The 27,500-nt window shown below is 40.1% G+C and overlaps 1 protein-coding gene across 14 annotated transcripts in view; it reads right to left on the reverse strand.

Annotated features, from left to right (window-relative positions):
- The window catches only part of LOC132125433 (neuronal cell adhesion molecule-like), a 75,033-nt gene that overhangs the window by 22,160 nt on the left and 25,373 nt on the right, over positions 1 to 27,500 (reverse strand). For 6 of the 14 annotated variants that reach the window (XM_059536858.1, XM_059536856.1, XM_059536846.1 and 3 more), the window contains exons 2-12: positions 27,087 to 27,155; positions 6,513 to 6,691; positions 5,694 to 5,711; positions 5,288 to 5,393; positions 4,299 to 4,495; positions 3,204 to 3,326; positions 2,832 to 3,002; positions 2,611 to 2,667; positions 1,429 to 1,540; positions 1,050 to 1,234; positions 1 to 120 (exon numbers count right to left, since the gene is read on the reverse strand). The exon at positions 1 to 120 is cut by the window's left edge and continues 12 nt beyond it. In XM_059536858.1, the coding sequence (XP_059392841.1) occupies positions 1 to 120; positions 1,050 to 1,234; positions 1,429 to 1,540; positions 2,611 to 2,667; positions 2,832 to 3,002; positions 3,204 to 3,326; positions 4,299 to 4,495; positions 5,288 to 5,393; positions 5,694 to 5,711; positions 6,513 to 6,600 (1,177 nt within the window). In that variant the 5' untranslated portion in view covers positions 6,601 to 6,691; positions 27,087 to 27,155. The remainder of the gene's footprint in view (positions 121 to 1,049; positions 1,235 to 1,428; positions 1,541 to 2,610; positions 2,668 to 2,831; positions 3,003 to 3,203; positions 3,327 to 4,298; positions 4,496 to 5,287; positions 5,394 to 5,693; positions 5,712 to 6,512; positions 6,692 to 27,086; positions 27,156 to 27,500) is intronic. The other 8 variants (XM_059536860.1, XM_059536859.1, XM_059536854.1 and 5 more) reach the window with 4 other exon arrangements.

The following is a 27,500-nucleotide window of genomic DNA, read 5'->3' on the forward strand; positions in this document are numbered from 1 at the left end:
GACCGTTCACCAGCCAGCGGATGCTGGGTTTGGGGTGTCCGGCGGCCCGGCACGTGATGATGCCCATCTCCTTTGGAGCCAGAACCAGATTCCTGGGAGCGCTGATCCAGTACGGAGCCGCTGCCAATCAACACAACAGTCTTTAGTGCTGAACAACATCATGCATGATCATCTATAACAGAAACTGATCAATTAATCAGTTTTGTTAAATGATGATGTTTAAATATTGGTTGTTTTTTTTGTTTAATTAAGGTATTTAAATATGGGTTAGTTTTGTATTGAGAAATTTAAATATTGGCAAGTTTTATTCTTTTAAGGAATTTTAATTTGCTAGTTTTTGTTTCTACTAAAATTTTGGTCAGTATTGTTCAATAAAGAGATTTAAAATATTAGTCTTTTTTTTTTTTAATTAAGATATTTAAATATCGGTTGGTTTTCTTCTATTAAATATTGAAATACCAGTAATTTTTGTTAAATTTAGATATTTAAATATTGGTTGGATTGGTTTATACTGTGTATATAAAATGAATACATCAGTAACTTCTCTGTTAAATTTAGGTATTTAAATATCGGTTAGTTGTGTTCTTTTGAGAGAGTAAAATATTGGTTTGTTTGTTTTATTAAGAAATGTACATATCAGTTTGTTCTATTCTTTTAAGGTATTTAAATATATCTGTTTAGTTGGGTCTCGCTAAATTATTTAAATATTGGCCAATATTGTTTTATTGAGAGATTTAAATATCGGTCAGTTTTGTTACTTAAATATCGGTTGATTTAAAAAAATTATATAATAGAAATATTATATAATATGAATGTTCACATGTAAATTTAAAGGAACTTAGAGAATGGTTGGTTTTGTGAGCAAGAGTAAACAATTTTCAGAAAGCATCAATATAGATACGACTGGTTGTCTTCAGTGAAAAATATCCGGTTATAAATGAGTCTGACGTGAGTTTAACATTCTCCAGATTTTAATTAGCAGGAGTTTAAGAGATGATGTTGAGAAATACAGAACAGAGCTTTAATTAGAATAAGGACTGTGTGTTCACCGTTGACCGTGACTCTGATGCTGTGGTGAACCGAGCCGTGCCGGTTCTTGGCGAAGCAGCGATATTCTCCAGCGTCCGCCTCAGACACATCCATGATCCGGAGAGTCTTATTGAAGTTCAGGAAGGACGCTCGTCCGCTGGGAATCTCACCATTACGTTTAACCCATGAGACCGCAGGAGTGGGACTGAACGGGAATATGAGGGACATTACAGTTCAACACAGAAACCCTATTTTATCTGAAGCAAACAAAGATGAATCACATTTCAGCAGTTCATGCTTTCCCTGGGGATCAAACCCACGTGCCACCATCTACTGTGTGAGCTATGGGAATGTACAAAAATCATATTTCACAATCTTTTAAACCAAATCTGAACTCACAGGCCATCAGCGACGCACTCCATCTCTAGAACCTCTCCTCTCAGAACCATTTTAGAACTGACGGACTCACTGGGAACCATGAAGACAGGCGCTCGCTCTTCTGCAGGTTTATCTGAAACAAATACTCTCAGTGAGACCCTGCATCAGTCACACACACACACACACACACACACACACACACACACACACACACACACACACACACACTCACACTCACACACACACACACTCACACTCACACACACACACACACTCACACTCGCACACTCGCACGCACGCACGCACACACACACACACACACACACACACTCACACACACACACACACACACACACACACACACACACACACACACACACACACACACACACACACACACACGCTCCTGCTGCTTACACACTAGACAGTAGTTTATACTGTATTTAACAGTGCAGCATCACTATTTACAGCACTATTTTATATTTCATGATGACGCCAGCTTTAGATTAAAATACAAAACTATCAAATATTATTCTTTTTTTGTAATCATTCAGTAATTGTAACATTTGTTTTGTCTTTTAACTCTTGTTGTACCTAAGTCCAAGATGTACTGATACTACAGTGTGATGAGAGACATTTTTGAAAAGCTGATCATTTTTGACCAGAAACACTTCATTAGAACAGCACAAGGGTTAACTGAATGCATAATTAACCACAAACCTGTATATTACTGCCATATCGACATTACTTTAACACGCTCAGCTTTGACTGGACACAGCTTCATGATCAAAATAATGAAACAAACCTTTCTGTGAAGCTGCTTTTGAACAAATGTACGATAAATGTGAAATGAACTGAATTAAAATGAAGAGAACTAATCAAGGTTTAGAACTAGATGGAAAGCATCACAGGAACAACAGAAATCAGGAAGATGAAGAGACAGAGTTCAGAATGAAATTAATGATGATTAACGAACAGAGAGAGAGAGACAAACTTCCCAAAATCTAATATAAGATCACAGAGTCTCTAAAGGAGAGGATTCGATCGATTACAGATCTGAGATCGATTAGTCCAGGCTTTAATTAAAGATGTATTTGTGTGTGAATGAGGGAGTATGGGTGAGGTTAGAGTAAACCGGGCGTTGGTTAACCGGCAGGACGAGGGGTTGTTAAAGGAGGGTCACTAGGGGGCGCCATCACTCACCACTAAACAAATCAGTGTCATTCAAATAATCTGCCAGTGTGTCATTGAGTGAATCCACTGAAACACAACAAAACAACAGCACAAATCAAAGACATGCAGACAGAAGTGTCTCGCAGCTGGCATTCACGACTCAAAGAGCTCTCTGTTTCTCAGTGCATGAGCATGATGAATGGACGCTCGAGCATCATCTCCACTCAATAGTGTTCATTCACAGCACTCACTGTCGAGCACGCGGACGCTGATGGGCTGCTTCTGCTGGATGGTCTGGGTGTGCGGGAAGCGGGCGTAGCAGATGTAGTCGCTCCTGGAGTCCTCCGGCTGGACGTTGGAGAAGTAGAGATCTCCGTTCAGAGCCTGAGACACACGCCAGCTCTGTGGCAAACGCTGGAAATCTGTCAAACACACACAGACATTAGTGTGATCTGGAGAGAAAACACATTGCTTTGACTTTGACATTTGCTTAAGATAAATTCCACGAAGTTCGTAAGAATGTTCTTAAGTGCAATTCGTGAAAAATTCTTAACACCACTGAAGATCCAGTTTAATTCAACATTAGGAGATGTATAAAACATGTATATTTTTATTTGGCTTACTGTTGTCCATCCAGAATATGATGGGTGGCGGGAGGCCGGCGGGGGGGCGGCAGTGCAGAATTAAAGACTGTCCCTTCTGTGCGATGATTGGACTGATTCTCTCTTTAGACCACAGAGGAGACCCTGCAGAAACAGGATTGATCACATGACTCAACTCAACTCTGCAGGTGAAGCTTAAAGGGACAGTTCCTTCAATGTTAGGTTACTCATCCTCAGGCCATTCAGAGGGAAGCTGACGTTTTTCTTCAGTAGAACAGTACAGATCACTTTTGGCAGAAAACATGGTCTTTGATTCATAAAAAGCAAGTCAGAAGCTATAGTCACAGAACGAAATATATCAGGCAACACTAAATGAGTAAATGTGGCTCCTGAATATCTATTTAGGTCTTATGAAGTGAAATGATTGGTCTGTGCAAGAAACTGAAGATTATTTACAACATCATTACAAAAGTTAGTTTTGATCTGTGTTTTCAGGATGGTTCAGTCCAGTTTGATGAACTGGTTCAACTAGTTCACCAGCAAGAACTGATTCAAAAAATATTCATTCATGAACTGGACATCACTCCGGATTAGTCAAATAAATAAATTGCACAGACTGATCGCTTCGCTTCATAAGACCTCAGTATATCATAAGGAGCCATGGGGATTAATTCTGTGTCTGATATCTTTTTTAAAGTTCTGGTACCTATTGACTTGCATTAAATGAATCACCAAAGACCAAGATTTCATCTTAAAATCTTAATTGTGCTACTCAGGAAAGAAGTAAACTACATCTCAGATGGCCTGAGATTGAGTAAATTACTAGTAAATGTTCATTTTTAGGTGAACTATCCCTTTAAACCGTTTATTTCAGCTGCAGATGAGAAGTGGTGAGTGGAAAGTGTTGAGGAGAGAGATCTAAACACTCAGTGACTATGAGGATCCGTCTGCAGGACTGAACCGCCGCATGCACCACAGTCAAACGTTGAGATTTACCTCCGAATATCAGATCTCTGAGGATGCTGAGAATGTCTTGTGACACAGAACAGTGAGAGATGACAGGTTAAACAGAGGCGCTGAGAGTGTGAAGGCTGTGCTGTGTGTGATGGGACGTACTGGACTGGCGGATGACGATGCTGTTGGACACAGCCGTGCCGAGCTCGTTGTGAGCGGAGCACTGATAGATGCCCTCGTACGCCTCGGACCGCTCTCCTCCACTGATGTCCATCACCAGCGTCCCTGAGCCAGGCCTCATCAGGACCTTAGGATCCTTATCGATGTCAAAATGCATCCCGTTCCTGGTCCACGAGAAGCTGAGGGCAAGAAGAACGTCAAGTCATGAGTTAATTTGGTCAGCTATCAAATACTTAGTCCTCCTTGTCATGTCTTTTTAGTCAATGTTTAGTTGACAAAAGACTGGACAATTGTAGTCTTGTTTCAGTCAATAATTTTTTTAATATAATATTTATATGCATATATTTTACAATCATATTTTATCATCATAAATATCTCTTTTTAGTCACATTTAGTAATTCTGCATGATGGTTAAACTTTTAATAATTATATTTGTGATTACTGATCTACTTTGTCGTTTCATTGTTTCATTATTAGAGAGTGTAAAATCACATACATGGTACAGTTTATAGATTAATTTTATTTATCATATAAATTAACATAATTAAGATAACGAAATGGTAAAAAAAAAGAAGCTTCTATCAAGAACTAATAATTCCTAATAAAAATTTAATCTGAAAAGCTTATAGAGGCTTGTTTTTAAAAATCTATAATGGTTTTTTTTTTTTTTTGATGGGCATAAAGAGAGGTTTTGGTAAAGTATTTTAATGTAAACTACATTTCAGTCTTCTCTTTTTTTCATCAACACTATTTCATGTTAAAGGGATAGTTCACCCAAAAATGTAATTCTGTCATAATTTACCCTTGAGTTAGGATGAGTTAATGATGACAGAATGTGTGTGAACTATCTCTGTAATAACAGTCACAGTGGTGTTCACCTTCGTCTCGTCTCAGTTGTGGACACACCAGCTGATCACAGTATAATGAATGAAATGAAGATCATTAATGACGAGCTCAGACAGGTTTCTCACCTGGGATGCGGTTTCCCTTTGGCCTCGCAGTGGATGACGATGTTCTCGCGTGGATCTACGATGTAGTCTTTCGGTGACTGATGGGTGATTGTGGGAGGCTGAGGCACTGAGGGTCACATGACACGGGGAGTTCAGTTACAGCCAATCAGAGACACACACACACACACACACACACAGGATCCATCGACATGCAAAACATGATAACACTGCACATCAATCTACTGCAGCACATGCACTCAATGCTGTAATAATGATTCCATCAGATTTCCTCTACAAAAGAACTGAAGCGAAAGTCGTGCCGTACCAACAGCATGCAAACACAGCAATAAAACTATATCATATGCAAAGGAAATAACAAGCTCAGTTCACAGCAAGCAGCCTTCAGGACAGCAGGTGAGGAACTTACGCTCTTCCAGAAGTTTAGCTGAAGATGCCAAGAGAATCATGTCAGTACATCAGCAGCATCACATCTTTTATACTGACTGACATTAACACTACCTGCTGCTTATCTGAGATAATATCATTCCCAGTGTGCACAGACTATTTCTTGTGTTTAGACATTTCTTGATTTGTGTAAAATTACAGAATACTAAAATTATAGAATTACAGAATTAAGAAATTGATGTTCAAACTATTTTAAAATTATTATATGTAAAATTAATATGAACAAATGAACATTTTTCAGCATGTGTTATTACCTTTACATTAAACTGTGTCTCTGTTTTTCTCTCACTCACACGAGTGAAGAGTACATGATGAAGATGAGGAGTGCACACTAGGATCTGAAGAGACTAATCAACTAGTCGACTTCAACGCTCTGCCACGATGCTTTAAGCTTGAAGTCGACTAGTCATCGGTCCTATAGAGGGCGCAACAGGATAAGAAATCTTTGAAGGACTTCCATATTTATGCTCTGTTTACAAACAGTTAAAATGACAAATAAATGTATGAGTGTGAATCCATTGGTTTATGAATTGGAAGTCATGACAGAATGTTCAACTTTGGGCGAATGCTTCCTTTAATGTCTATAATGTCTTAAATGTCAAATATATTGATTTACACTGTTCTTGCAATTAAAATACACCTTTCTGTATCTTTTTCACCTTTTATTTAATTTGTCAGCTTATTTAATTTTCATCTGGATGGGGCTGAGTTCCAGATATCTCCTCACCCTAGAGTGTATTATATATATGATCTGTGTGTGTGTGTGTGTGTGGATACGTACGGTCCAGGGGAACCTCTAGCGCACTGATCATGTGACCCAGGAGGAGCAGCAGAAGGGCCAGTGGGCCGTCCTTCGGCCTGTCCATCATGGCCTCGTGACCAATGAACCTCGTCTGGAGTGAGTTTAGCTCCGCCCTCAAGTGCGATCAGGACAGCAGCAGCTCACAGACACACACAACACTGACACACACACACACACACACACACACACACACACACACACACACACACACACACACACACACAGTTAGATTCATTTCACATACATACACAAACACTAGTAGTATTTAATATTTTTATATTTTCTATAAAACTACGATAGATATCTATGATACTACAGTAACACTGGCTCCAGATCAGTGGCTCTGAAGGTCTGGTTATTTACAGAATATCACTGTAGAGTCACTGATGTGATGTTTGCATCTGAGGAATGAATCCCTGTCTTTCAGAGATCAATACACAGTCACACACGACTGTGATCGATATGAACATGCGTGTGCTACACACTAGTGCAAAATCAGCCAAAAATATTATCCAATCTTCAAATGAAAACACTGATGGTGCCTCAAAAAATTTAGAATACAACTGAAATGATCAAATGTTTGAACATGTCTGTGACGGCCAAACATGATAAAACATTAAAAACAAAAACACATTTGTGACCCTAAAGCAGTCATCAGTAGCACAGGTATATTTGTAGAAATAGACAACAATACATTTTATGAGTCACAAATTATAAAAAAAATTTTAATGGCAAAAATCATTAGGATATTAAGAAAATATCATGTTCCTTGAAGATCTTTTTGTAAATTTCCTACTGTAAATATATGAAGAGTTTGGTTCCAAAACGTGATAAATGCCTTTTTTTTTTATTAAGTTTCCGCCAAAATCAGTATTGGTTCTTGTCGGTATTGAAAAGTAAAGTTTTAATTTTACGCAAAACGCAATATTCCCAGAGTTATTACAGTAGGTCATGTTTTCTTCCTTATTTTCCAAACCCCAACAAATCCCAGTCTCCCTTTTTTGCATAATGTGATATATCCTCTCAACCAATCACAGCGCACCATTCCACACACTCTAGACAGTAATGCAGCGCTCTGAATACACCCCAATCCTAGTTTTCCTCATCTACTTTGTACTTTGTGATCAACAAACAAAAGCTGTATGATAAATCACATGTGATTGTCATCCGCATCTCGTCAGTAAAGCTGGTTCTGTGGTTAATAGTACAGTAGACCTCCATCATGGGCTTTCAGATGGAAATTATTCAGATTAATTCAATACACCGCTGTAGATCAGTGACAAGCTGCGTTATATAGAGTTCATTAGATGAATCACATTCGATTATGAACGTGATATTCCATAGCTTGTTAGTGTTAATGTGTTTATTAATGCCATTTATGTTTGTGTTAATACAGCACATAGCACTAATCAACTAAATGAATGTAACATGGCAAAGGTGAATGCACTGCTGGAAGTTGAATGTGTTCTGTGGTCTAATGTTGTTCATGTTCTTGTTCATGATGAAATTTTCTTTTATTGCTGTAATTAATTTATTAACATTAACAAGATGACTAGTTGAATTCATGTTGGAAGCGATGACTGATAGATGTATTTTTAGAACAGTGCCTGTATATAAGTATTGATTATGATGTAATATAATTAGTATTGACCAAGTTCAGAGGCTGTGATATGTGGATCAACTTACTATGTTGTGTCTTTTCATCAGTTTCAATATCAAAAATACTGATTCAATGGTTTTATTTGCATTTTGGGGAAAAAGAACAATTTTATAATCAATCTTTGAAAACCAAAACCTTAATGTTATTATAACCTAAAGGCACTATGTGAAAGTTTGAAACAAAACAGTGGTTTTCATCTGGCCACTTTCTTGGTACAAAAAACACATTTTTAATCAAATTAATCAAAATCAAAAACCCAACTCTTCATATCAAAATGTAACTTTTGATTAGTAACATGCATTGCTAAGAACTTCATTTGAACAACTTTAAAGATGATTTTCTCAATATTTAGATTTTTTTGCTCTCTCAGATTCCAGATTTTCAAATAGTTGTATCTCAGACAAACATTGTCCTCCGAACAAACCACACATCAATGGAGAGATGATTTATTCAGCTTTCAGATGATGTATAAATGTTAGGACTGGTTTTGTGCTCCAGGGTCACATTTACAAACACTGCCAATGCCTCAAAACACTGGACATTTTGAATACAAATGAAGTAATAACATTAATGTATTGTCTGTGATGGCCAGTTATTCTCAAACATTTGTTCATGTGTTCATCAGCTCCACACTGTAACAATCAGTCCACTGAAGGCGAGCGTAGATGAACCCAAGTGCAGTTTATTTACAGTGAAAACCAAAACATCCAAACATAATCCAAACCAGAAACAAAGACTTGAACAGACTTGACTTGACTTGAACAGACTTGACTTCAAGTCTGAAAGTGCATTAGCATGGTTTAAATCGTACTTATATGACCGCCATCAGTTCGTAGCAGTGAATGAAGATGTATCCTATCGATCACAAGTGCAGTATGGAGTACCTCAAGGCTCAGTACTAGGGCCGCTACTCTTCACGCTTTATATGTTACCCTTGGGAGATATCATCAGGAAACATGGTGTTAGCTTTCACTGTTATGCTGATGATACTCAGCTCTATATTTCTTCGCAGCCCGGTGAAACACACCAATTTGAAAAACTAATGGATTGCATAGTCGATATAAAAACTGGATGACGAGTAATTTCTTACTGCTAAATTCTGAAAAAAACAGAGGTGTTAATTATAGGACCTAAAAACTCTGCTTGTAATAACCTAGAACACTGTCTAAGACTTGATGGTTGCTCTGTCAATTCTTCATCATCAGTTAGGAACCTAGGTGTGCTATTTGATCGCAATCTTTCCTTAGAAAGCCACGTTTCTAGCATTTGTAAAACTGCATTTTTCCATCTCAAAAATATATCTAAATTACGGCCTATGCTCTCAATGTCAAATGCAGAAATGTTAATCCATGCATTTATGACCTCAAGGTTAGATTATTGTAATGCTTTATTGGGTGGTTGTTCTGCACGCTTAGTAAACAAACTACAGCTAGTCCAAAATGCAGCAGCAAGAGTTCTTACTAGAACCAGGAAGTATGACCATATTAGCCCGGTCCTGTCAACACTGCACTGGCTCCCTATCAAACATCGTATAGATTTTAAAATATTGCTTATTACTTATAAAGCCCTGAATGGTTTAGCACCTCAGTATTTGAATGAGCTCCTTTTACATTATAATCCTCTACGTCCGCTACGTTCTCAAAACTCAGGCAATTTGATAATACCTAGAATATCAAAATCAACTGCAGGCGGCAGATCCTTTTCCTATTTGGCGCCTAAACTCTGGAATAACCTACCTAACATTGTTCGGGAGGCAGACACACTCTTGCAGTTTAAATCTAGATTAAAGACCCATCTCTTTAACCTGGCATACACATAACATACTAATATGCTTTTATTATCCAAATCCGTTAAAGGATTTTTAGGCTGCATTAATTAGGTAAACCGGAACCGGAAACACTTCCCATAACACCCTATGTACTTGCTACATCATTAGAAGAATGGCATCTACGCTAATATTTGTCTGTTTCTCTCTTATTCCGAGGTCACCGTAGCCACCAGATCCAGTCTGTGTCCAGATCAGAGGGTCACTGCAGTCACCCGGATCCAGTACGTATCCAGACCAGATGGTGGATCAGCACCTAGAAAGGACCTCTACATCCCTGAAAGACAGCGGAGACCAGGACAACTAGAGCCCCAGGTACAGATCCCCTGTAAAGACCTTGTCTCAGAGGAGCACCAGGACAAGACCACAGGAAACAGATGATTCTTCTGCACAATCTGACTTTGCTGCAGCCTGGAATTGAACTACTGGTTTCGTCTGGTCAGAGGAGAACTGGCCCCCAACTGAGCCTGGTTTCTCCCAAGGTTTTTTTCTCCATTCTGTCACCGATGGAGTTTCGGTTCCTTGCCGCTGTCGCCTCTGGCTTGCTTAGTTGGGGACACTTCATCTACAGCGATATCGTTGACTTGATTGCAAATAAATGCACAGACACTATTTAACTGAACAGAGATGACATCACTGAATTCAATGATGAACTGCCTTTAACTATCATTTTGCATTATTGACACTGTTTTCCTAATGAATGTTGTTCAGTTGCTTTGATGCAATGTATTTTGTTTAAAGCGCTATATAAATAAAGGTGACTTGACTTGACTTGAACAGACTTGACTTGAACAGACTTGACTTGACTTGACTTGACTTGACTTGACTTGACTTGACTTGACTTGACTTGACTTGAACAGACTTGACTCACCGACAGCAGGTTACATACGTTAATACACAACCAGGCACAAGGACAAAAACCTGACTACTTATAGCAGACAAAGGACACATGACATGAACAAACCAATGGGGAACAAGGCACATGACTAAAACAACCAATGAACTAACAGAACTGATAAATCACATGACAAGACAATAACCAATGAGAACATGACACATACACAAGACAGAGATACAAGAGGGAAAGGGAAGCATGACACAAATGGCATGAAACAAACTACAAAATAAGAGACATGAAAGCGGTGAACAAGAAACAAAAGCCAAAACATGAAACAAAAGCCAAAACAGACATTACACACACGTCTGAAACAGCACAGCAGATCCATCATAACTCTGAGCTGTAAATGTGTTCATAATTACAGCAATATTAGCTCAGGTGCTCATAATCACTGCTATAATGAACACTGAGAACATGTGTTTTCACTAGCAGTGTTTCCCACAAGATCACAGGACTGATGTTCTCACACACACAGCTGAAACAAGCAGAACACACTCCACACATGACCTGCACAACACGCGTGTGAGTGTGTGAGCACTGTTCTGTTGCATGAGTCAAACACACACTCCTCTCTCCAGTTAGTGTTGTTTATTGCTCTGATATGGTTGAGAAACGGTGGACTTCTGCTCCTAGTCTCTGTGACACAAACACACAAAGACGTTTCCCATCAGCCCTCATTAGATTGTATAATTGCAGAGGCGGAATGCAAATAATGGCAGTGTTTATCATATGAATGGTGTGTGTATGAATCAGGCCGACGCTTGATGAAAACAGCAGCGCTGACTGAGTTCAGTGTTTGAGGAGCGTCTGGACAATCATTCAACAACACGTTCATGATCTCTAATATCATCCAGCTAAACAAATAAAACAATTTTAGATTTTATTTAAAATATAGTTTTTATTTTTCATCATTCATTCATTTAAATTTTTTTCTCCCTAATTACTAACACTAATTAAAAACTATGATGTGCATGTTCAATTTTACCCGTATACTGAATGTATAGTCACATACTAACAGCTAATCTTAATGAAGATCAAATCTAGTTCAGAGTCTTGTTTTCTGAGTACCAGTGAAATGAGAACTGAGTTCTGCTGGATGAATGGAGAACATGACAACAGTTGATGAATGGGTTAAAGATACTCTTGTGTTTCTTGGCCTTCATCAAGGACACTTGCTTTTGTCTTCAGCTCATTTGTGCTGTTTTCCAGATGATGGAAAGTAAATGTTTGCTCAGAGCGTCTCTGAACCCTGAATCCATTAACATTCCTGTCTCTCACACACTCAGAATAACAAACAGCCACAGAATCCACACAGATTCCTCTCTCAATCTCTCTCATTCACAGACACTCACACGATCATCTCTGGCAGCGCCTTAAAGACACCAGGCCCTGTTAGCTTGAGAACCAGAGCGCTGTAACACACACACACACACACACACACACACACACTCTGACACACTGACACACACACTGATAATAATCAGATTTACTCTGAACAGCTCATCATTGCAGACTCCAGTCTCAGAAACATAAAAAAACACCACTGTTGTTTTACATTTTCTTATAAGTTATTTTTAAATATTTTCGAAATAATTTTAGAAATTGTCATTATTATTATTATTTTAAAATATGCATATATAGTTTCAGTATCATTTATTTTACATTTTATTTTTATATTTAATTTATTTCATTTTTATATAATTTTTATTAACATTTTAAATGAGTTTTTATTTTTATTTTAGTAAAATTTTCAGTAATTTTGTTGTGTTTTTTGTATTATTATCATTATTATTATTATTATTGTATGTCTATATAGTTTTTATACATTTTATTTAAGGTTTAGGTTTAATTTACTGAAATAAAATAAGTTTACATTTTCTTTTGGTTTTTCAATTAACTTGCAAACTAGTAACAAAACTTCTTTATTTTATGGATTTATGTAACTATAGCTTTCATATGCTGATGATGATGAGGGCTGATTTGCATATGTAAACAGTTAAACTCTGCAAAAACTGTTTCTGTGATTCATCAGAATCAACTCCTTTGAACTCTGAACGACTCTCTGAATCAAACTCATTAACATGCGCGAGCGGTGGCTGATCAATCATTGGACGGTTGGGCCGTATCCATGACAACGAACCGCTTCCAGAAATCCATTTCCTGCTTTAGTCCTTCTGACCTTTTTAATAAGCAAAGAGGAAAACACGGCATTCATCCGTCCTGATTCTCCACCAGCATCAACTACAACAACAGAGAACTATTATACAGCGACAGCAGTCTAATCAGAAGCTAATTAACCACATGCTTTGATTATTTCTTCAAAGCTCTCAAACAAGCAGCTTTAACAAGCTCATACTCATCTAGAGAACAGCATTAGTACAATACACATTTCACACACTGGGACCATTTCAAATCATCGAGAAAGTGTTTAAACACGAAGAACACTGAGGAAATGATGATCTACATCAGTATTTCTGTATCGTTTTCTAGAATAAATAACAACGTTCATAAATCAAAATATATTCACTGGAGAAGCAAAATGATTTAGTTTTCCTTTTTACATAATTATTTTTTCTGACCTCACTGACAGGTATTTGTTCTTGTTTTAATTATAAACTTCATTTTGAAAAGCTCATTTCGATCAGTTTCTCAGAAAAAAACAAGACTTTTTAAGTCTTTTTGGTCTGGATTAAAGTTAACCTAGCAAAAAAAAAATGTTGAGACATTTATTCCAGAAAACGAGAGAGATAATCCTGTTTGCAGTGCAGAATCAACTCCACACAGTGTGTAAAGCAAAGTGTTCTGATGTGTGGGATGTTTTCCACACAGATCTGAGTGTGTGTGTGAACTGTGTGTGTCAGCAGAGCTGCTAATGTGTGTGATTGTGATGCTAATGTGAAATGGTCTCTGATCAATAGCCCCGCTCAGATGTGCTGACCACCGCTGACCAATGCTTTCACTGCTATTGTTGCTGTAGAAGCTTCTCTCGGTGCATTCTCACACAACACACAGTCCTTCACGCTGCTGACCGCTGAGACGCATCTGATTCAGTGTCATATGTGAACTAACTGCATCTGATTCAGTGTCATACATAAACTAACTGCATCTGATTCAGTGTCATACGTGAATTAACTGCATCTGATTCAGTGTCATATGTGAACTAACTGCATCTGATTCAGTGTCATACATAAACTAACTGCATCTGATTCAGTGTCATACGTGAATTAACTGCATCTGATTCAGTGTCATAAATGAACAAACTGCATCTGATTCAGTGTCATAAATGAACAAACTGCATCTGATTCAGTGTCATAAATGAACAAACTATATCTGATTCAGTATCAAACATGAACTAACTGCATCTGATTCAGTGTCATAAATGAACAAACTGCATCTGATTCAGTGTCATACGTGAACTAACTGCATCTGATTCAGTGTCGTACATGAACTAACTGCATCTTATTCAGTATCATTCATGAACTAACTGCATCTGATTCAGTATCATTAATGAACTAACTGCATCTGATTCAGTATCATTCATGAATTAACTGCATCTGATTCAGTGTCATACGTGAACTAACTGCATCTGATTCAGTGTCATACATGAACTAACCGCATCTGATTCAGTGTCATACGTGAACTAACTGCATCTGATTCAGTGTCATACATGAACTAACTGCATCTGATTCAGTGTCATACGTGAACTAACTGCATCTTATTCAGTATCATTCATGAACTAACTGCATCTGATTCAGTATCATTCATGAACTAACTGCATCTGATTCAGTATCATTCATGAATTAAATGCATCTGATTCAGTGTCATACGTGAACTAACTGCATCTGATTCAGTGTCATTCATGAACTAACTGCATCTGATTCAGTATCATTCATGAATTAACTGCATCTGATTCAGTGTCATACGTGAACTAACTGCATCTGATTCAGTGTCATACATGAACTAACCGCATCTGATTCAGTGTCATTCATGAACTAACTGCATCTAATTCAGTGTCGTACATGAATTAACTGCATCTGATTCAGTGTCCTACATGAACTAACCGCATCTGATTCAGTGTCATACATGTACTAACCGCATCTGATTCAGTGTCATACATGAACTAACCGCATCTGATTCAGTGTCGTACATGAACTAACTGCATCTGATTCAGTATCATTCATGAAGTAACTGCATTTGATTCAGTATCATTCATGAACTAACTGCATATGATTCAGTGTCATACATGACCTAACTGCATCTGATTCAGTGTCATTCATGAACTAACTGCATATGATTCAGTGTCATACATAAACTAACTGCATCTGATTCAGTATCATTCATGAACTAACTGCATATGATTCAGTGTCATACATGAACTAACTGCATCTGATTCAGTATCATTCATGAACTAACTGTATATGATTCAGTGTCATACATGAACTAACTGCATCTGATTCAGTATCATTCATGAACTAACTGCATATGATTCAGTGTCATACATGGACTAACTGCATCTGATTCAGCTTGATTCAGTGTCATACATGAACTAACTACATCTGATTCAGCTTGATTCAGTGTCATTCATGAACTAACTGCATCTGATTCAGCTTGATTCAGTATCATACGTGAACTAACTGCATCTGATTCAGCTTGATTCAGTGTCATACATGAACTAACTACATCTGATTCAGCTTGATTCAGTGTCATTCATGAACTAACTGCATCTGATTCAGCTTGGTTCAGTTTCATACATGAACTTACTATCATTCATGAACTAACTGGATCTGACTCAGTGTCATACATAAACTAACTGCATCTGATTCAGCTTGATTCAGTATCATTCCTGAACTAACTGCATCTGATTCAGCTTGATTCAGTATCATTCATGAACTAACTGCATCTGATTAAGCTTGATTCGGTATCATTCATGAACTAACTGCATCTGATTCAGTGTCATATGTGAACTAACTGCATCTGACTCAGTGTCACATATGAACTAACTGCATCTGATTCAGCTTGATTCAGTGTCATTCATGAACTAACTGCATCTGATTCAGCTTGGTTCAGTATCATACATGAACTTAATATCATTCATGAACTAACTGCATCTGATTCAGCTTGATTCAGTTTCATTCATGAACTAACTGCATCTGATTCAGCTTGATTCAGTATCATACGTGAACTAACTGCATCTGATTCAGCTTGATTCAGTATCATACGTGAACTAACTGCATCTGATTCAGCTTGATTCAGTTTCATTCATGAACTAACTGCATCTGATTCAGCTTGATTCAGTATCATACATGAACTTACTATCATACGTGAACTAACTGCATCTGATCCAGTGTCATACATGAACTAACTGCATCTGATTCAGCTTGATTCAGTGTCATACATGAACTAACTGCATCTGATTCAGCTTGATTCAGTATCATACATGAACTAACTGCATCTGATTCAGCTTGATTTAGTATCATACGTGAACTAACTGCATCTGATTCAGCTTGATTCAGTGTCATACATGAACTAACTGCATCTGATTCAGTTTGATTCAGTATCTTATATGAACTAACTTAATATTGTTTGTTCCACAGCAAGCCATACTTAGCCATGTGCATACTTTTAAACTGAATACAATGAACAGATTCACAATGATTCTAAGCAATGTGAATAAATGCATTTTGAAATTATGATAATTTGGTAATACCTACAATGAGGTCCCAGTAATATGCATGCATGCATTAGCTAACATTAAATAATAATCAGTGATATATTTTAATGGCTTTATTAATCATTCATTGTTTGTTTATGTTAGTTTGCAGTGCATTAACCACTTTTTGATTTAAAAAATGCATTGGTAAATGCTGAAATTACAGCTGAATATTACGAATAAAAAAATTCAAACTCTTCCTATTCAATGTTACTGATGTAAATGAAATCAAGCAGTTGCAAATGCTTCATAGTAAACTATGCCATGATTCATTTTTTTAGTACTCCACCTGTAGCGTACTATAATTTGGGGCCTTATCCTCATGTGGCACACTATCTAGGGCAAGTGAATTGGGACACAGGCACAGATTTAGTCCTTCAGACAAAACTACACTTGAGTGATTGTGATCAAGTAAAGGTCAGAATAAGGTCAGTAATATCTCCAGATGAACTCTTACTGGACTGAAGCAGCTCAGCTTTACTTGATTCTCCATCAATCATGTGTGTGTGTGAGTGTGTGTGTGTGTGTGTGTGTGTGCGTGTGAGTGTGTTTGTGAGTGTGTGTGTGTGCATGCATGCGTGCGTGTGTGTTTGTGTGTGTGTGTGTGTGTGTGTGAGTGTGTGCAGTACTGAAGCCTCTCAGTGAGTCCCTAGTGAAAAGCCTCTCTTCAGACTCCACCTGCTCATCTCAAAGGTTTCCTCTGGAGGAGAGCTCACTCCCACTCCACTGTCCCTCTGAACACACACACATAAAGACACTCATTGTGTCCGTGGAGTGTAGAAGTGTACGATCCCGTCCGGCTCAGCCTCTATTGTGCCTGTAACACACCAACCTGACACCCCATTGTGTGGGACGATGAAAGCACATTTAATGTAAGTCTTTCACCTTCAGTGTGGCACTACGTGACTCGTGAGAAACCAGTGCAGGAAACCAAGACTTAAATCCAACTTAAATCACGTGTATGTAGCTGAACTTCAGTGCTTAATTTTTTACATATTTAAATGCATCTTTAGAAATCATTTCATAACCTGACAGTGTAATAAAGTGCATTATTTTAATGCAATTAAATGCAAGAAAATCTAACACGATTAAACTGAAACTAATTTTGAAGTGTCAAAATGCATCTATTATGCAAAATGCAATAGTCTCTTCTGCTCACCAAGGCTGCATTTATTTGATATAATAAAAAAATAAACCGTTATTACATTATTATATTATTATCATATTATTATAATGTAAACTATCTGTTTTCTGTGTGAATCTGTGTTAAAGTGTAATTTATTTCTGTGATGCTCCGCTGTATTTTCAGCATCATTCCTCCAGTCTTCAGTGTCACATGATCTTCAGAAATCATTCTTTCAAAAGCATTAACAAATCCAAACTGCTTGTGTATATATAGACGGAGTGAGGGATATAGATGTAGGATATTTCCCATCAGATGCAGGGATTGTGTGGCTCTTTTCTCCTCATTCAAGCGCTGCAGGTGAATAGAAATCATTTCCCCTTCATTGCCCTCGAAAGCCACGACCCTACAATCCCAGAGCAGAGCTACGAACAAAACCCCATTCAGAGTGTGAGAGAATCAGTCACGGACGAGCGGCTCAGAGCCCTAAAACACCAGCACAATCAACAGGTCCATCCTTCACAACACTTCTCAGAGTCACAAGAACACGGGCCTGGTGATATTTTATCATTATGACCTGTAACTGATGCACTTTACTTTAGTGGAATGGTAGCATGTGAAAGCCCAGCTCTGGGCTTCATTTCTGTGTGTCATCTTCAGCAGTGACCTGATCAGACCGACACTGGACTGACTGCTGACCCATCACACACACACACACACACAGACACACAGACACACAGACACAGACACACACACACACACACACACACACACACACACACACACAGACACACGCACACACACACAGACACACACACACACACACAGACACACGCGCACAGACACACACACAGACACAGACAAACGCACGCACACGCACAGACACACACACACACACACACACACACACAGACACACGCACACGCACACACCTTACATCTTGGAAATCAAAAACACACATTGCAATTTAATAGCTTGCAACTTGCAATCACAAGACATTTTATTTTTTCTTTCTCAGAATTCAGATTTTACACCTGAAAATTAATAACTCTTAATTACGAGATATAAACATAAAAGTCATAATTGCGAATTTATATCTTGTGACTGCAAGAATTAAATTTTTATTTTTTTGCAATTTTGAGTTTATATTTAGCAAGTATTGTGAGATATTGACTCGCAATTGTGAGAAAAAATTTATTGTGACTTCATACAGTTTTATATATTTACAGTTTTCTCCTACACTTGACTTCTTGCGCACACAAAATGGACGTCTAACAGCAGCTTCGTCAGGAGCTGGATGTGGCCTCCATCTGTACTGATCCACAGCTCTGTGATTTATGGAGGTCAACAGAAGCACAGCTATTTAGATCAGTCAATCAGGTCACCCAGAATGCACTGCAGCGGCTCATCGTCACAATGCCAACGCTAGAGCTGAACGCACACATTCAGAGACACACAGCGGTTGTTGTGTTAAATGATCAGCTATAACACACAGTCCACTGAGATCAGGGAGACCGCAGAATCAGAAAGAAGCATGCTTCTATTACAGAAGGAACACACTTAAGTGCACTGGGTGTAGACATTTAACTGCATGTCATTTATAATTAAATGAAAATGAAAAAAAAAAGTTTAAAGTTCTCTGTATAGTGCACACTAACAGCACACTATCTGTACAGTGCACACTAACAGCACACTATCTGTATAGTGCACAATAACAGCACACTATCTTTACAGTGCACACTAACAGCACACTATCTTTACAGTGCACACTAACAGCACACTATCTGTACAGTGCACACTAACAGCACACTATCTGTACAGTGCACACTAACGGCACACTATCTGTACAGTGCACACTAACAGCACACTATCTGTACAGTGCACACTAACAGCACACTATCTTTACAGTGCACACTAACGGCACACTATCTGTATAGTGCGCACTAACGGCACACTATCTGTACAGTGCACACTAACAGCACACTATCTGTACAGTGCACACTAACAGCACACTATCTTTACAGTGCACACTAACGGCACACTATCTGTATAGTGCGCACTAACGGCACACTATCTGTATAGTGCACACTAACGGCACACTATCTGTACAGTGCACACTAACAGCACACTATCTGTACAGTGCACACTAACAGCACACTATCTTTACAGCACACACTAACGGCACACTATCTGTATAGTGCACACTAACAGCACACTATCTGTACAGTGCACACTAACAGCACACTATCTGTACAGTGCACACTAACAGCACACTATCTGTACAGTGCACACTAACAGCACACTATCTGTACAGCACACACTAACGGCACACTATCTGTATAGTGCACACTAACAGCGCACTATCTGTACAGTGCGCACTAACAGCACACTATCTGTATAGTGCGCACTAACAGCGCACTCTCTTTACAGTGCGCACTAACGGCACACTATCTGTATAGTGCACACTAACGGCACACTATCTGTATAGTGCACACTAACGGCACACTATCTGTATAGTGCACACTAACGGCACACTATCTGTACAGTGCGCACTAACAGCACACTATCTGTATAGTGCGCACTAACAGCGCACTCTCTTTACAGTGCGCACTAACGGCACACTATCTGTATAGTGCGCACTAACGGCACACTATCTGTACAGTGCGCACTAACGGCACACTATCTGTACAGTGCGCACTAACGGCACACTATCTGTACAGTGCGCACTAACGGCACACTATCTGTATAGTGCGCACTAACGGCACACTATCTTTATAGTGCGCACTAACGGCACACTATCTGTATAGTGCGCACTAACGGCACACTAACTGTATAGTGCACACTAACTGTATAGTGCACACTAACGGCACACTATCTGTATAGTGCACACTAACGGCACACTATCTGTATAGTGCATACTAACGGCACACTATCTGTATAGTGCACACTAACGGCACACTATCTGTATAGTGCGCACTAACGCCACACTATCTGTATAGTGCACACTAACGGCACACTATCTGTACAGTGCACACTAACGGCACACTAACTGTATAGTGCACACTAACTGTATAGTGCACACTAACGGCACACTATCTGTATAGTGCACACTAACGGCACACTATCTGTATAGTGCACACTAACGGCACACTATCTGTATAGTGCGCACTAACGGCACACTATCTGTATAGTGCACACTAACGGCACACTATCTGTACAGTGCACACTAACAGCACACTATCTGTACAGTGCACACTAACAGCACACTATCTTTACAGTGCACACTAACAGCACACTATCTGTACAGTGCACACTAACAGCACACTATCTGTACAGTGCACACTAACAGCACACTATCTGTACAGTGCACACTAACGGCACACTATCTTTACAGTGCACACTAACGGCACACTATCTGTATAGTGCGCACTAACGGCACACTATCTGTACAGTGCACACTAACAGCACACTATCTGTACAGTGCACACTAACGGCACACTATCTGTATAGTGCGCACTAACGGCACACTATCTGTATAGTGCGCACTAACGGCACACTATCTGTACAGTGCACACTAACGGCACACTATCTGTACAGTGCACACTAACGGCACACTATCTGTACAGTGCACACTAACGGCACACTATCTGTACAGTGCGCACTAACGGCACACTATCTGTACAGTGCGCACTAACAGCACACTATCTGTATAGTGCGCACTAACAGCGCACTCTCTTTACAGTGCGCACTAACGGCACACTATCTGTATAGTGCGCACTAACGGCACACTATCTGTACAGTGCGCACTAACGGCACACTATCTGTACAGTGCGCACTAACGGCACACTATCTGTACAGTGCGCACTAACGGCACACTATCTGTATAGTGCGCACTAACGGCACACTATCTTTATAGTGCGCACTAACGGCACACTATCTGTATAGTGCGCACTAACGGCACACTAACTGTATAGTGCACACTAACTGTATAGTGCACACTAACGGCACACTATCTGTATAGTGCACACTAACGGCACACTATCTGTATAGTGCATACTAACGGCACACTATCTGTATAGTGCACACTAACGGCACACTATCTGTATAGTGTGCACCAACGGCACACTATCTGTATAGTGCACACTAACGGCACACTATCTGTACAGTGCACACTAACGGCACACTAACTGTATAGTGCACACTAACGGCACACTATCTGTATAGTGCACACTAACGGCACACTATCTGTATAGTGCACACTAACGGCACACTATCTGTATAGTGCGCACTAACGGCACACTATCTGTATAGTGCACACTAACGGCACACTATCTGTACAGTGCACACTAACAGCACACTATCTGTACAGTGCACACTAACAGCACACTATCTTTACAGTGCACACTAACAGCACACTATCTGTACAGTGCACACTAACAGCACACTATCTGTACAGTGCACACTAACAGCACACTATCTGTACAGTGCACACTAACGGCACACTATCTTTACAGTGCACACTAACGGCACACTATCTGTATAGTGCGCACTAACGGCACACTATCTGTACAGTGCACACTAACAGCACACTATCTGTACAGTGCACACTAACGGCACACTATCTGTATAGTGCGCACTAACGGCACACTATCTGTATAGTGCGCACTAACGGCACACTATCTGTACAGTGCACACTAACGGCACACTATCTGTACAGTGCACACTAACGGCACACTATCTGTACAGTGCACACTAACGGCACACTATCTGTACAGTGCGCACTAACGGCACACTATCTGTACAGTGCGCACTAACGGCACACTATCTGTATAGTGCGCACTAACGGCACACTATCTGTATAGTGCACACTAACGGCACACTATCTGTACAGTGCACACTAACGGCACACTATCTGTACAGTGCACACTAACGGCACACTATCTGTACAGTGCACACTAACGGCACACTATCTGTACAGTGCACACTAACGGCACACTATCTGTACAGTGCACACTAACAGCACACTATCTGTACAGTGCACACTAACAGCACACTATCTGTATAGTGCACACTAACAGCGCACTATCTGTACAGTGCGCACTAACAGCATACTATCTGTATAGTGCGCACTAACAGCGCACTCTCTTTACAGTGCACACTAACAGCACACTATCTGTACAGCGCACACTAACAGCACACTATCTGTATAGTGCACACTAACAGCGCACTATCTGTACAGTGCGCACTAACAGCACACTATCTGTATAGTGCGCACTAACAGCGCACTCTCTTTACAGTGCGCACTAACGGCACACTATCTGTATAGTGCACACTAACGGCACACTATCTGTATAGTGCACACTAACGGCACACTATCTGTATAGTGCACACTAACGGCACACTATCTGTATAGTGCACACTAACGGCACACTATCTGTATAGTGCGCACTAACGGCACACTATCTGTACAGTGCACACTAACAGCGGACTATCTTTACAGTGCACACTAACAGCGCACTATCTTTACAGTGCACACTAACAGCACACTATCTGTACAGTGCACACTAACAGCACACTATCTGTACAGTGCACACTAACAGCACACTATCTGTATAGGGCACACTAACAGCGCACTATCTGTACAGTGCGCACTAACAGCACACTATCTGTTAGGCACACTAACAGCGCACTCTCTTTACAGTGCGCACTAACGGCACACTATCTGTATAGTGCGCACTAACGGCACACTATCTGTACAGTGCGCACTAACGGCACACTATCTGTACAGTGCGCACTAACGGCACACTATCTGTACAGTGCGCACTAACGGCACACTATCTGTATAGTGCGCACTAACGGCACACTATCTTTATAGTGCGCACTAACGGCACACTATCTGTATAGTGCGCACTAACGGCACACTAACTGTATAGTGCACACTAACTGTATAGTGCACACTAACGGCACACTATCTGTATAGTGCACACTAACGGCACACTATCTGTATAGTGCACACTAACGGCACACTATCTGTATAGTGCACACTAACGGCACACTATCTGTATAGTGCGCACTAACGGCACACTATCTGTATAGTGCACACTAACGGCACACTATCTGTACAGTGCACACTAACGGCACACTAACTGTATAGTGCACACTAACTGTATAGTGCACACTAACGGCACACTATCTGTATAGTGCACACTAACGGCACACTTTCTGTATAGTGCACACTAACGGCACACTATCTGTATAGTGCACACTAACGGCACACTATCTGTATAGTGTGCACTAACGGCACACTATCTGTATAGTGCACACTAACGGCACACTATCTGTATAGTGCGCACTAACGGCACACTATCTGTATAGTGCACACTAACGGCACACTATCTGTACAGTGCACACTAATGGCACACTATCTGTACAGTGCACACTAACAGCACACTATCTTTACAGTGCACACTAACAGCACACTATCTGTACAGTGCACACTAACAGCACACTATCTGTACAGTGCACACTAACAGCACACTATCTGTACAGTGCACACTAACAGCACACTATCTTTACAGTGCACACTAACAGCACACTATCTGTATAGTGCACACTAACGGCACACTATCTTTACAGTGCGCACTAACGGCACACTATCTGTATAGTGCGCACTAACGGCACACTATCTGTATAGTGCGCACTAACGGCACACTATCTGTATAGTGCGCACTAACGGCACACTATCTGTATAGTGCGCACTAACGGCACACTATCTGTATAGTGCGCACTAACGGCACACTATCTGTACAGTGCACACTAACGGCACACTATCTGTACAGTGCGCACTAACGGCACACTATCTGTATAGTGCGCACTAACGGCACACTATCTGTATAGTGCACACTAACGGCACACTATCTGTACAGTGCACACTAACGGCACACTATCTGTACAGTGCACACTAACGGCACACTATCTGTACAGTGCACACTAACGGCACACTATCTGTACAGTGCACACTAACGGCACACTATCTGTACAGTGCACACTAACAGCACACTATCTGTACAGTGCACACTAACAGCACAATATATGTACAGTGCACACTAACAGCACACTATCTGTACAGTGCACACTAACAGCACACTAACAGCACACTATCTGTACAGTGCACACTAACAGCACACTATCTTTACAGTGCACACTAACAGCACACTATCTTTACAGTACACACTAACAGCACACTATCTTTACAGTGCACACTAACAGCACACTATCTTTACAGTGCACACTAACGGCACACTATCTGTACAGTGCACACTAACGGCACACTATCTGTACAGTGCACACTAACGGCACACTATCTGTACAGTGCACACTAACGGCACACTATCTGTACATTTCACACTAACGGCACACTATCTGTACAGTGCACACTAACGGCACACTATCTTTACAGTGCACACTAACGGCACACTATCTGTACAGTGCACACTAACGGCACACTATCTGTACAGTGCACACTAACAGCACACTATCTTTACAGTGCACACTAACAGCACACTATCTTTACAGTGCACACTAACAGCACACTATCTTTACAGTGCACACTAACGGCACACTATCTGTACAGTGCACACTAACGGCACACTATCTGTACAGTGCACACTAACGGCACACTATCTGTACAGTACACACTAACAGCACACTATCTTTACAGTGCACACTAACGGCACACTATCTGTACAGTGCACACTAACGGCACACTATCTGTACAGTACACACTAACAGCACACTATCTTTACAGTACACACTAACAGCACACTATCTTTACAGTGCACACTAACAGCACACTATCTTTACAGTGCACACTAACGGCACACTATCTGTACAGTGCACACTAACGGCACACTATCTTTACAGTGCACACTAACGGCACACTATCTGTACAGTGCACACTAACAGCACACTATCTGTACAGTGCACACTAACAGCACACTAACAGCACACTATCTTTACAGTGCACACTAACAGCACACTATCTGTATAGTGCACACTAACGGCACACTATCTGTATAGTGCACACTAACAGCACACTATCTGTATAGTGCACACTAACAGCACACTATCTGTACAGTGCACACTAACAGCACACTAACAGCTAATGCTGATCTGTAGCTCATAAAGCGGTGTGCAGCAGTGGAGCTTCAGAGTAATGAAGTGAGCACACTGTCCTCGCAGCGTGAGAGACACTGAGGTGTTCACTGAGACGCAGGGAGCATCTGCTGCTCATATGACCACTGATCTCAGACCTGCTGCTACATCTGATCACCTGTAGAGAGCCTCCTCGCTGTCGAACCGTCTGCTCTCGTTACTACAGATCATGTGTACAGTCATCAGAGAGAGGACGTGAATCAAACACATCTCACAGGTCCTGTAATCTATCACAAGATCCGACCCTGACCCTCACAGCCAATCAGGAGCCGGCTGGCCATGATGAATGACAGTGAAGCAAAGTGGCGTGTTACTGATCTGAGAGACGCAAACACATCTACAGCTCCTTTGTATGCTGAAGACTCATGTTTATTAAGGCATTTGTCATAACTGTGTCAGCATAACTGTGTGTGCAAACACACACTTCTTCTACTTCTCTGGGTCCACTGACAAGAAAACACACACACACACACACACACACATCCAGAATAGCGTGTCTACATGAACTAGTTTGAAGTTGTCATTTTGCATTTTTGTTATATTAATGCAGCTTTAAATTGGGACATTCAGAAACTTCTTTTGTTTTTTCTATACAGCTAATTATAAATACTATAACTAACCCTAACAGAAAACATGCTGTATTTTAACATCTGAAAGACACTTTGTTTAATATTAATACTGATATTACAAACGAACCTCAGGTTTTGTCAGATTGATCTCCCTTCTGAGTACTAATTAGTCTCCGGATGTGGTTTAGTCAGTACAAACACCGATATTCTCTGATGTTGTTTCTGACTCTCAATTAAAGAGTCACAGTGGTCAATCTTGCTTAAATTAAGCCATTTATGAGACGACAGACTAAATTTCCCATGATTCAGCACAGCAGTGATACACATTTAAAGCATCAGGACTCGTTCTGATCCATTAGCACTAAATCGACTTCCTGCGTGTCTTAAAAACAAAAGGACTAGAAGGATCTCAGCCTAATCTTGTTTCTGAACTGGTGAGTAGTATCGATCTGAGGAGTGATCAGGAATCATCAGCGCTGCAGATCTCACACAAACACAGTCAGATAAACACATCTCCTGTTCTTCAGAGACAGAGAAACATCACATGAACTCACCGGAGAAGATCTGCTTCAGTGTCCGGATCAGGAGAACTTGGAGAACCTGGAGAACACAGACACAGGTAACTCAGATCTTTCTGTTGAATTACAAAGTTACTCATTACAACTCATGTTACCCCCAACACCGTCAATCTATGAGCTTTAATAAAGACACATACTGTACAACGTACAGAGTTTATATGAATTATTCAGAATTCACACAGACATCAGAGATAAACTACCTGGATCTCCTTCAGTCCTGTCTGAGACTAATAGTTCACACAACGAAACAATAATGCGGCTCATACGTAACGTCAAGCTCAGTTCTTAAATGTGCAGAGGATGCTGGAAAACACACAATGTGCCATTTTCCTGAAGCTTCACGAGTCACAGAACAATCAGAGCAGCGTTTCCCGAGAGCACTGTGAGCCT

This window comes from Carassius carassius, chromosome 43 (genome assembly GCF_963082965.1).
Source record: "Carassius carassius chromosome 43, fCarCar2.1, whole genome shotgun sequence".
Lineage (NCBI taxonomy): Eukaryota > Metazoa > Chordata > Actinopteri > Cypriniformes > Cyprinidae > Carassius > Carassius carassius.